The sequence below is a fragment of the Crinia signifera genome, chromosome 1 (genome assembly GCF_055691185.1).
Source record: "Crinia signifera chromosome 1, ASM5569118v1, whole genome shotgun sequence".
Lineage (NCBI taxonomy): Eukaryota > Metazoa > Chordata > Amphibia > Anura > Myobatrachidae > Crinia > Crinia signifera.
Window position 1 is genome coordinate 117,026,064 of NC_139217.1, and position 12,720 is coordinate 117,038,783.

The window sequence follows — 12,720 nt, forward strand, 5'->3', positions numbered from 1 at the left end:
TATACCTGAACGATATTGGGCCCCAACGCAAAATTGGTCATGCGACAGAACGTGTGCACATTGTAGTTAATGTCATTACAATGCGCGGTCCCGCAGATCAGACGTGCTGCACATCTGATCCGTAGGCTTTCTTTGCAGTCGTAAGCAGATTGTATATGCTTTTTAAGCACAAATGACCAGGGCCGGATTAAAGCAGGGGCAAAAGGGGCCAGTACTCCTGGGCCCCCCTTTAGCTAGCAGTCCCCTGTGGTTGGCATGTATTTAAATAATATATATATATTTTTTTTATTTTTAGCTCAAGGTTTTGTGCATGGGAGTGGGGTAGTGCTGCAGCTTCACCTATCTGCCAATGTGAAAATGATTAATGGTACCCCTTAGCCTTTATGTAAACCAATTTCTATGTGAAGCATGTGATAGGTCATTTCTCTGATAAGGACTGGAATAACACCCTGGACACCATGCTTACTTATCAGGTTCCGACCTCAAAAGCTATTTCTATCCACTATACCTTTCTGAGACAGATCTTGGACTACACCAAGATCAAGGGTGGCATGGCCACATGGCTTGACCACTTCCCTACACTCTCGATTCCACAATTGCAGAAGGGCCTTCTATATTCCTGACAAACCCTCAAAGCCAACATGTACATTGAGCTATTCATAAACATTTATCATAACTCTTACCTATCCCCTGTAAGACGCTTCCACATGGGAACATCAGACACCCATACCTGTCCAAAATGCCACTCTGACAACGCGGATACATACCATTGTCTGTGGGCATGCCCCATCATTCGTTACTTCTGGCTGCTAATAAAACGATACGCAGAAGCAAATCTCATTACTTATGTCCCCTTTACTCCAGAATGGGCGATACTGGGTATATTCGACCCAAACACCCGTATGACAAAAGAAAGCAAAAAACTGCTGTTGGCTTTGAGTGCAGCGGGTAGGAAGACTATTCTCCAGGGATGGATTGACCCCACACCTCCACAATTTCCCCTATTTCGGTCTAAGCTACATTTCCTGTTCAGGATGGATTGGGTGGAGGCTATGGTAGACAGAGATACAAAAGTGGGCAAATTCTTCATGTTGTGGGACTCTTATATAACAACTCTCCCACTGAACACCAGGAAAATGTTACATAATAGCCTGCACTCTACAACGTGGTACCTCAGCCGAATGGCTGCACAGGACCCACCAGTCCTTATTCAATGGTTACTTGCAATGTGAAACAATGTTTTATTTGATGCCTCGAAGATTGTAACAAGACAAAAATTAATGTACACTAACAAATGCCATTATTGATTGAACTTCTTCTTTATTCTTATCTTTTGATTGTTAAGAATGTGACAACTAATACATTGCATATGTTATGTAAAGTGCACGGAATGTCTCAATAAAAAAAGTTTATAAAAAAAAAAAAAAGAAAATGATTAATGGTGCTGAGCATCGGGAGCCAAGACACACTGACTGCACAAGTGTGCAGTGCATTACTGGGAGTTGACTAAGTCCCATGACATTTTGCACAAGAGGGCAGATGCTGAGAGGTTTGTGCTGAGCTCTGATTGGTGGAGCTCATTACATGCTTCTCAGGCCCATGGAGGGATCCGATACGTAATCCCGGCGGTCGGGATCCCGGCGGTCGGAATCCCGACACTGGAATCCCGACCGCCGAAATCCCGACATGGGGGGGACGTGGATTGCCCCCCCTTGCGGGCTCGCTGCGCTCGCCACGCAGCGGGCCCGGTGCCTCGCTACGCTCTGCACTCTATTTTATTCTCCCTCTATGGGTGTCGTGGACACCCACGGAGGGAGAAAGTTTCGGGATTTCGGCGGTCGGGATTCCAGTGTAGGTATTCTGAATGCCGGGATCCCGACCGCCGGCAAATTGACCGCATCCCCCATGGAGGACAGCAGCAGCAGCCCATGGGAGGGTTTTTAATCAGAGGCAGCACTGGGACTGTGAGGTCTCCTACAGTCCTACAGAGTAAGGAGCAGAGGGACAAACACAGGCTTATCATGTGGTATGTACAGTATATATATACTGTATATGTGCGTGTACATAACCCCTACAATGTCTATATATATATATATATATATATATATATATATATATATATATATATATATATATATATATATATATATTGGCTGACACAAGATTTTCATGTTCACATATGTCGACATGGACAAGGTATAAGTGTACCACTAATAACATGTTATTGTTATTTTATGAAATGTTGGGGTGTTTTTCATTTTAATTTGGTCTGTATATTTAATGTGGGAAATGTTTATTTTTGTTTGTTTCTAGTATGGATTTGTCAACCATGCTTTGGAGCTGCTGGTAATAAGAAACTATGGGATAGAAGTATGGGAAGACATCAAGTAGGTTGCGTTTTTGTTTATTTATTTGGTAATTCACATATTGTCATGTGGAATGAACGATTACATCACTACAGAGAGATGTATTATAGCTATATTTCTATTTAGGTGGTCAGATTTATTACACTATGGTTTATAAAATATGACTATATACAATAAGAACTTGTATGCACAAAGAATGTTAATGCACAGCACTTGAAGATTTCACCTACAGTGAGAACTTTCATTTTATATGACATTTAATGTAATGTGTGAGTTAAAGCACTTAAGTCTACTTCTGCTAGAGTGGAAATGTTTTCCTGCACATTGCTGCATGGTTGTGGAATTCATGTAAGTACCTTCCTTTGGTGTTTCCTTAAAGAAAAAACATTACCTGTATTTTACAAATACTATGGCCAGTATTCAATGCCTCTGATTCGCCATATTTTCTGGGGAATCAGGCAATTCCCCGGGTTTTCAGGGAATTTTCTCACAGGAAAAACAATTCGCTCTATTCAATGGACACAATTCTCTGCAAATGAAGAGCGAATGTCTGGCGATTCTCTGTTTGTGATTCTCCGCGATTCGCCAGTGGTTTTCAATGGGGTTTTTAGTGGACGTCGCCGAGAGTGTATTCAATGCTGAAGTGGAAAACTGCTTTCTCCAGTGATTTTCCCTGGATTCTCCATTTTACATTCCTCATCTTTTTCTGGAGAACTGGAATGTGATCTTTGAAAATAAAGCGTTTTTTATTTTTTTAAACAATATATATATTTTTTTTTACACATTCACCAGCAGGGGGCCGAGCCGGGAGCCGCTCATTAATATTTATATATTCACTTCACACTGATCCCGATCATTACAGATCGGGACCAGTGCATAGCGGCTCCCTAACACAGCCCCCTGCCAGCTCTGGTGGGCTCTCCCTGTGTGTCCCCCCAGCCCTCCTTCACCCCCACAGTGTCTGGCACAGGCAGGGAGGCTTCCTTCTCCCTGCCTGCAGCCGTCCCTCAGCTCCCCGGCGGCATTCGCCGGGGGGGGTTAAAATTCGCCACCAGGGGCAGAGAACCCCTGGCGGGTTGAATAGGGCGGACAGGAGGCTGCCCAGCGAATCTCCCTACAGGGAGAATTGGGGGGAATGTGCAGAGAATCCTACACAGGATTCCCTGCCTTCCCCCCGTGAAAGCATTGAATGCCTGCCTATAAGGGGGACATTTACTAAGATGGGTATTCTACTTCACATGTGATGTTGCTATGGGCAACCAATCAGATCTTGTCGACTATCTTCTAGAGGGTGCTAAATAAATAAGAAGTAGATTCTGATTGGTTGCCCATAGCAACATCACATGTGAAGTAGAATACACATCTTAGTAAATTTCCCCCTAAGTGTCATAGCCTGATTCTGTCATTGAATGTTTTTTTTTATTGACAGTTGCGTTTTAATGTGATCTTATGAATATAGTATAGATGTACAGTATTTAGGTCTATAGTCAAGAGGTTGGCACCAAATGGTCGTCATACATGAAGTCTACAGGTACAAAAGGTTGACACGTTAAGGTCAATGGTTACAAAAGGTCGACATGGCAATGGTTGATGCACAAATCGTTGACACAGGGTTTTTTCAGTGTTTTGGGTCAAGTCTTGTACGTTTTGTAACATGTAACCACCATTAGTAGAGATGTATGCCCCCACGGGCTGGCATCATTCACCAGCACCATTGCCACAGATTACTACTCCCAATTGTAGGCCATGTGTTTAATAAACCAAGCAATGTTGGGAAAACATGAAAAATGCCCAAATAAAAAGTGTAAATTGTGAAAAATGTGAAAGTCTAATATTTTAGATTAAATGTCATTTAATACACATTACATTAAATACATTTGTTTCTACCATTTAAAAATCAATGAGTAGTTCAAACTGAATTGTCAAATACATAATAGCAAAAGAAAGTCAAGGCTAGATATAACATACAGTAGTGGTAACATTGGTGATTTATTATATTGATGAGTCATTATCATCATTCCATATAGATATACCAGCTCACCAGCAAACATAAGATATATGCTTCCTAAAGGCCCCCATACACTGAGCCGATTTGGTCCGATTCCGACGGATCGGGCTGTGAAATTGGACCAAATCAGCTGTGTGTGTGTCATACTGTCGGGTCCAATACACAGTCCCGTGTGCATCGGACCCGGACCCTGTTGTCGCACCCGCAGGACATCAGATGTCCCGCAATCGGACCCAGGTGCTTTTTAGCACCCGCGATATGTCGGGTCTGATCCTAGGTGTGTGCCCGCAGGGAAACACTAAGGCCAGCAGTGAGGTCAAAGCGGCAGGGGGCGGGCAGCTCCTACTGGTGGGATCCGGCCAGCTGGTGGTGGCGGGGGGTGGGCATCTTCTAGTGCCGGGCAGCGGGGTCCTTCCGAGCAGTGGCGATGGCTGGGAGCTTGTAGCATCATTTTGCCGGGTCACTAGGACGGGATGTGACTGCTGAATATTTTTAAATGACTGGCCGGATGTTGATTGGCTGAGAATTATCTCAGCCAATCAGTGTCCGTCCAGTCATTTCACAATATTCAGCAGTCGCTTCCCGCCCCGCCACCCGAAAAGCTCCCAGCCACTGCCGCTGCTCGGAGGGACCCCGTTCCGGATTTTTGGTGAGGCGAAGGCCGGGGTTTCTGTGATTCGGTAAGCTGCAATCTTCACAGCTTACCTAGTCAACCAGAATCAGGCCCTGTCTTTAGAATTTTTGGAAATGTGTATTATTCAAAAACCCCATACAGTATGTACATGCACCACTAACTGCTCTCCAATATATGTAACAAGGGTAAAATCAAACCAGTGCTTATTATTGAACTTGTCTCAGTAATGTATGGATGGCATTTGTTTTTAAACCAAAAGACCAAACAGCATAGCATTAGTATAATAATTCAGAATACCATGCCATATATACAGTGAGATGTATACATATACATGTATGTATATATATATACAGTTAGATACTGTACCCTCCAAGGGCACATTTGAAGAACTGGAATTGATGACTACTAATATCTTGCTATACTGTACAGTAGATAGACATGAAAATAGGTAGAAGATTTCACAGTGAAATGTTTGGATTTTAGAGAAGAAAATGTAAATGTTCTTTTTAATGTGAACTCAGTAATTCCAAAATGCATGGTAAGAAATAAACATAGGTATAATAGCAACAAGATGTGCAGTATGCATTGTATAATTTATTTATTATTTATTAACAGTTTCTTATATAGCGCACACATATTCCGCAGCGCTTTACAGAGAATAGTTGAACATTCACATCAGTCCCTGCCCCAGTGGAGCTTACAATCTATATTCCCTACCACATGTACACGCACACTCAGACATTCTAGGGTTAATTTTGTTGGGAGCCAATTAGCCTACCTGTATATTTTTGGATTGTGGGCGGAAACCGGAGTACATGGAGGAAACCCACGCAAGTACGGGGAGAATATACAAACTCCGCACAGTTAGAGCCATGGTGGCAATAGAACCCATGACCTCAGCACTGTGAGGCGGTAATGCTAACCATTACACCATCCGTACTGGCCATGTAATACATTGGCTTCGTTCTGCCCTCTATTTTTCACTAATAAATACAACGTATTATAAAGCTATAACACATTTTACACTTTATATTTAGGTGTGTTGTCTTCTCTGAGGTGTTTTGGCACAAAGTCAGTTGTACTCATTTCTAATTAAGTTTTATTCATTTCTAAATTAACGCTATATTATAATAACATTTTGCATGTGCAGTAATGAGCTAATGCTAGTTTCAGCCCTTGTGTACTACCATGTGCAGGAATGTGAAAGCACTTAGATGCCCATTTTCAGCATCCATGTACTGTATGCAGTAACACCGCCGGCGGGTCCAGACAGTTCTCCATTGGTGCGCCATCACATCCAGCATCAGCACTTGCCCCATGCTCCACGACAGGTGCAGTAGCTCTTCCTGAACATGGCCTCAGTAAAAGCAGCTATGTGCCTGGAATGAAACCCTGCTTGCAGGGACACGGCCGCTTGGAGGACTGACATTACACCCTTATGTGGTGGATGTTTTTGTGTTCGCTTCAGGTCACTTTCCAGACACTGCCCAGGAATGCCCATCCCGTGTTCTCTCCGGTTCAGGTACCAGCTGTCCTCTATGCAATAGCGTATTTGTGCATACGCTCAGGATAACGTATGTGCAATAAGGGTTTCCAAGATGTTTTCCACATGAGCATTACAAAATAATCACTGAACTGTGAAAACATCAGCATTGCATGTGGTTTTCCTGCACCAGACCATCGGGCCCAAGGGGCTGGTGGCCTATAAACTCTTCTTGAGGTCTTTAATGCCTTTACGTTATCCGGATGGCTCATGGACAATGTTTAGTTGGACAGTGAATAAGTCAACACCAAAAGGTGGTCAACACTGACAAAGGTCAACATGCACTAGGTTGACATTGACAAACACGTTAAAAAGTCGACATGAGTTGTCGTTTTTTTACTTTTTCATGCTTTACCATCCTCCTGGAGTTTGATATGGAAAGGTAAAGTGTGCTGAGCTCAGGTATCGATATTGTATGGACTACTATATCGGCTGTTTGGACTAAAATATTTTTATCAATATTTATCCTTCATTCACAGGGGACACTGACATCTGCTTTTACATTGGGGGAAAAGAGATTGTTAGCTAGGAGTCGGGCACTTTACATTTTTGTTGAAGTGAGGTAGGCTCCTCCCATCTACTTCCCCCCAGACCCCAGTAAAAAGTGCCAGAGGAGTTGAATCTCTGGCACTTGGTCTCCTCTGGGAGGCTGAATTTTTCTAATAAATTATTTAGTGGAGGCCTTGATTTATAAAGTTTGCATGGCTGCTCTCAGCACGCTCGACTTCAGGACATGGAAATGTGGCGGCTCTGCAAAGGAGTCACGCTGCGCACTGTCCGGGCGCTATGTTCCCCACACATGGCTCCACAGGTTCAAGTCTCTAGTGTATACACCCGCAGCCACAGACCAGCGCTCCTTCCACACTGTTCTAAAGTCACTGCAAGTGTTCTTACATTGCGTGTGGAAATGGGTCTATTTGTGTGTCGGGGATTGGAGGCTCCTTTCCTCTATTTTACCATATTTCTACTGTGAGTGTGTGGTGTGTGACTGCAACTACAACTATGTCAGGCAAAGGGACTTCATAAAAAGCGTCCCTAAAGCAGTTATTTTGCAGACAATGTGGGGAGCTGTTTACTCCCCACGTAAAGGGGGTTAATCTTTGTGAACACTGTTATGAGCGTGCTGGTATGACTTCCTCACAGGTACAGACACCTGCCCCTCCTGAGAAGGACGGCATGCTCTCTGTTATGTCGACCTAGCTCAGTCCTGCAGGGACTTGTTTTGTAATCACCTCACCTGTTTACTACTGTAGCGTTATCTTGGGCCAGGGCTCTGGTTAGCTCGGTGGACTCTTTAGATAAAACAGTTAATCCTCCATCTCAGGCTTCTCTCTTGCCCAGGAAAAGGACTATCCCTCTTCTGAAGTATTGGTACTTGTTTCCTAGCATGGCGCCCTCGATTTCAGTCGTATGACATCGGGTCGGAAAAATCAGTCGCATCGCATGGGACCAAATCGCATGCGATGCGACCGATTTGACCCGATTTTTAGATTGGATCCAATGTTAAATACTCCCTGAGACCCAATTTTACATTGGATTCAATGTTAAATGCCCCCCAGACCCCATTTTTAATTGTATACCCACCCTGATGGGTAATTACTATGTCAAATGCCCCCCCATTGTTAACGCCACGATCAACGATAACCCGAAGCGCGGCGAGCGGCGGTGGTACGCGTCCTCCGACCTTTTCATACCCCCACTATACACGTCGGCGTGGAGTTGATTTTATATAGTGTGGCGAGCCACCGAGCCCGAAGCGTGGGGAGCGGACGCGGAATACGAGCCCAAAGCGTGGCAAAAGGACGCAGAATACATGTTAAGTAATCTGCGTCCCCTCGCGGGGCTCGCTGCACTCGCCACGCTTCGGACTCGTATTCCGCGTCCCCGCGCGGGGCTCGCTGTGCTCGCCATGCTTCGGGCTCGGTGGGGCGCTGCGCTCGCCACACTGTATGAAAACAACTCCATGCCGACGTGGATAGTGGGGGTATGAAAAGGTCGGAGGACGCGTACCGCCGCTTCGGGTTGACATTGATCGTGGCGTTACGTTAACAATGGGGGGGGGGGGGGCATTTGACATAATAATTAACCATCAGGGTGGGTATACTATTAAAAATTAGGTCTGGGGGGCATTTAACATTGGATCCAATGTGAAATCGGGTCTCGGTTACACATTTAACATTGGGTCCAATGGCAAAATCGGGTCGGTCGCGTCACATCGCATGCCATTATAATGGCATGCGATGCGACCTATTTTCTAATTGTACGGGAAACGTCTTTGAAGCCCTAAAATCGGGTCGCCGTGCTAGGAAACTACCGTTTATTTATAAGGCGCCACAAAGTGTCCGCAGCGCCGTACATAGCAAACAAAAAATTTATTACAAGGTAACGTACAGGGTGTGTTGATAAAATACAGCATAAATAGGGGTATAGCTGGTAGAACTAAAATCAGCATCAGTTCTGAAGTAGGTGTCGAAATTGTCGAGGAGACTGAAGATGAAGTAGAAGAAGGGAAGAACAGGGCAGGAGCACTGGTGAGGTAAAGAGGTAGGGTGAATACGTGAGGAAGGAGGGCCCTGCTCATAAGAGTTAACAGACTAAAAGGAGGTGGGTGGACGGACGAAAAACAATAGGAACAGATGGGAACGGATGGAGGGGTAGGATACCATCCAACATGACCCATTCCATTAGGTACAAATGCTCTGTTCCTGGACTTCCCTGCAGAGGTTGGCCTCCAGCACAGTTCAAAATTCAAAGAGGGGGTCACATCAACTGTCATGGAGTCCAGGGCAGTGATGTTTGGGTGGCAGTAGGTGGGGCTCCCCTTTTTGAATATTGGACTGTGCTGCAGGCTCATATCTGCAACTGTCATTTGCAAGGAAGTCCAACAACAGAGCATTTTGTACCTAATAGAATGGGCCATGTTGGAGGGTATGCTGTAGAGGACCTGGAGGGTGATTCTCAGGGGGATTCCCAGGGTATAGAGGCCTTGATAAAGGCAATACGTCTTACACTTAACATGGTAGACACTTCTCTCTTTAGTAGACACAGAAAAGCTGCTCTTACTTTACCTGTGTCTGAAACTCTGGAGCTACCGTTTGCTAAAGGCCTGGAAATCTCCAGACAAAAAGTACTAACTGTCTAAACGGTTTAAGGTATACAGTACTATCCTTTTCCACAGGAGTCCCGCATTAAATGGGAAACACTGCCACCTGCGGACATCTCCGTGTCTTGCTTGTCCAAAAAGTCATTACGTTATTCCGTCAGTAGGTAACCCCAACATATTTTGTCTCACTACTTCATCATGATGAAGTGGTGAGACAAAACATATTGGGGTACGTTATTTAAGTTAATGGTAAGACTAAAAAATCATTAGATATCCTGGGCTTACCATTTGTATAAGAAACAGATGTTTATCTGTGGATAGTATCTGGTGACTGGCATTTGATATAACTACCCCATGTATGGAAAAATCTTTGGATATGGAGGTTTTTTGTAACCAGGCCATTCTAAATACAGGTTGAGAATCCCTTATCCGAAATGCTTGGGACCACGAGTATTTTGGATAAGGGATTTTTGTGGATTTTTGATTTTTTTTTTATACTTACCTGGTCCCCTGGTGGTGCTCCCAGGGCCTGATTAAAGCAGGGGCACAGGGGATCAGTACCCATGCCCCCCCCCCTCTATCTAGGGGCCCCCTGTGGTTGGCATGTATTTTTCCCAAAAACATTTTTTTAGCATGGTTTAGTGCATGGGAGTGGGGCAGTGCTGCAGCTTCACCTATCTGCCAATGTGACAGTGATTAATAGTGCTAAGCATAAGGAGGCAAGCAGTGCATTACTGGGAGAGAGGCTTGTGCTGAGCTCTGCTTGGTGGCGCTCACCATATGCTTCTCAGGACCATGGAGGATAGCAGCAGCAGTGGCCTTGTCATGGGAGGGTTTTTAATGCAGTGCTGAGCCTGTCAGGGCTCCTACAGAGTAAGGTACAGAGGGTACATGTGGTCAATATATATATATATATATATATATATATATATATATAATTGATTTATGTTTATGTTAAATTAACCCCCCCCCCCCTACAGTTACCCATTGACCAAGTTTATAATGCCTTTACTCTGTGTTTTGACAGTGTAATATTCTCCTGTGCAGTTTGCGGCCAGTCATGGCAAGTGGGAAGGGGCCCCCCTGTCTAAAGTGCTCCGGGCCCCCCCGAATGCTTAATCTGGCACTGGGTGCCCCGATGGTCCCCCGACATCCACAGCCTTTGAAATCATCTTTAGCGGCATCTCCGGTCCCAGGGGTGCATTACGCGAGTGCGCTGGTACACCGGTGACATGCATCCTTGGAACCAGGGATGGCACTGAGGAGGATTTCAATGGCCGCCGTAGACACCGGTGGATGAATTAAGTATGAAAAAAGAGGTGGCGGTGGTGGTGGGGGGGGGGGGGGATTTTCTGAATATTTCAGTTTTTGAAAAACACAGATAAGGGAGACTCAACCTGTATAAAAAAGAGCTTTTCTTACAATAGATTAAGAAGTGGATGGGGTGACAACAGACACAATAAAATAGAAGGGCATTCTCAATGATGATAACGCAACAGTAACTTAACTGAAGGCGGACTAGTGTTATATTGCTGATATTTTATGAGAGGAAATCAATGCCATTTCGGTCTTAGAGCATTGGATCAGAACCAGAGTCCTCAATTTCCCTCTGAACACTACTGTAATTGGCGCTGCAGAATGCCAGTCATGTAGGGCATTCCGGAATTTCAAAATACCACTGCTGTCAACCTATCTCAGCAGAAAGCTCTTAAGCCTTTGAAGTGACAAAGACATCACAGCTTTTTGTCTGAACGCTACTACATACTAAGGCAAAATAGATAAACTACAGTATTCCTGCCCTCCCGTGGGCCTAATGAAGCCAGCTCTCCTGAGGGTCATCATTTGAAAGTAGGTAAGTATTTTCAGATAGGGGTTAGATATGAAATCCCAATAGACATTTATCACGCGGGTCAGGATGCCAACAGCAGTAACACAGAGATCTAAATCAGGGGGGTTCTGATCTTTGGGGTCCTGCTGTCAATATTCTTACTGTCAGGATCCTGACTTCATCCCTCAGGTACTGTAGCTACTTTACTTTTCATTTACAGTATGGGCATGTGTGTAGAGTGTTATGGCAGTTCTGTACTTACACACCCTTAATAATCCTCTCAATCTCTGAAGGAACAGATTGGCATAGAGCATACTGTAACTACCTACCTATATTATGCTATAAAAGGTTTTTATTAAAAGATTATTGAGCTGGTGGGGTGTTCCCTATGTATTTTCCAATGTATTCTCCTTGTGCATAATGTTAAGAATGCAGTGGAAAATAAACTGTTCTGGATTTGTGTGAACCTAAAGCATCAAATAAGATTGGCTCATGGTATACTGGCATGCTCATTTACTATAACTAAGATAATAGAAGTAATGATGATCTAGTAAAGCATCAGCAGACAAAAACGAAAGCTCTAAATGCATGATAACATTTATTTTACTGCTACATTAGCTCCCATCAAGATAATCTAATAAATTGCTTCTTTCCACTGTTCTTTATAACAGTGTGAGCTAAGGTTCCCAGTAAATTATTGTGTTATCTTCTGTGACTATTTATTATAGTTTGTAGAGTTTATGAGAACAAAAAATTATTATGGTTAGTTTTGATTTAAGAGGAGTCTACTGTGTGTAACTAAAATGCGCTGGACGCAGATTCAAAGCAGCCCTATTTTATACCCCTTTCACATTGGCGGATCACATCTGGGATTTGGACACGTCTCTGTCCTGGGCAGAGGCGGAACTAGCGAGTTGTGGGCCCAGGTGCAAAAATATGCTGTGGGGCCCCCCACACAAACTCAAAATGGGTACAGTGTGCGCCAAAGATGGTCTGCAGTGTGTGTGTGTGTGGTTAGGGTTATAGGCTGCGGGGTGTGTGTGTGTGGTTAGGGTTATAGGCTGCGGGGTGTGTGTGTATGGTTAGGGTTATAGGCTGTGGGGTGTGTGGTTAGGGTTATAGGCTGCAGGGTGAGTATGGTTAGGGTTATAGGCTGTGGGGTGTGTGTGGTTAGGGTTATAGGCTGCAGTGTGTGTATGGTTAGGGTTATAGGCTGTGGGGTGTGTGGTTAGGGTTAT

General features: G+C 44.3%; 1 protein-coding gene across 1 annotated transcript in view; it reads left to right on the forward strand.

The window, feature by feature from the left end:
• The window catches only part of GUCY1B1 (guanylate cyclase 1 soluble subunit beta 1), an 81,227-nt gene that overhangs the window by 3,994 nt on the left and 64,513 nt on the right, over positions 1-12,720 (forward strand). The window contains exon 2 of the mRNA XM_083172233.1: positions 2,314-2,387. Coding sequence (XP_083028359.1) covers positions 2,314-2,387 — 74 coding nt within the window. The remainder of the gene's footprint in view (positions 1-2,313; positions 2,388-12,720) is intronic.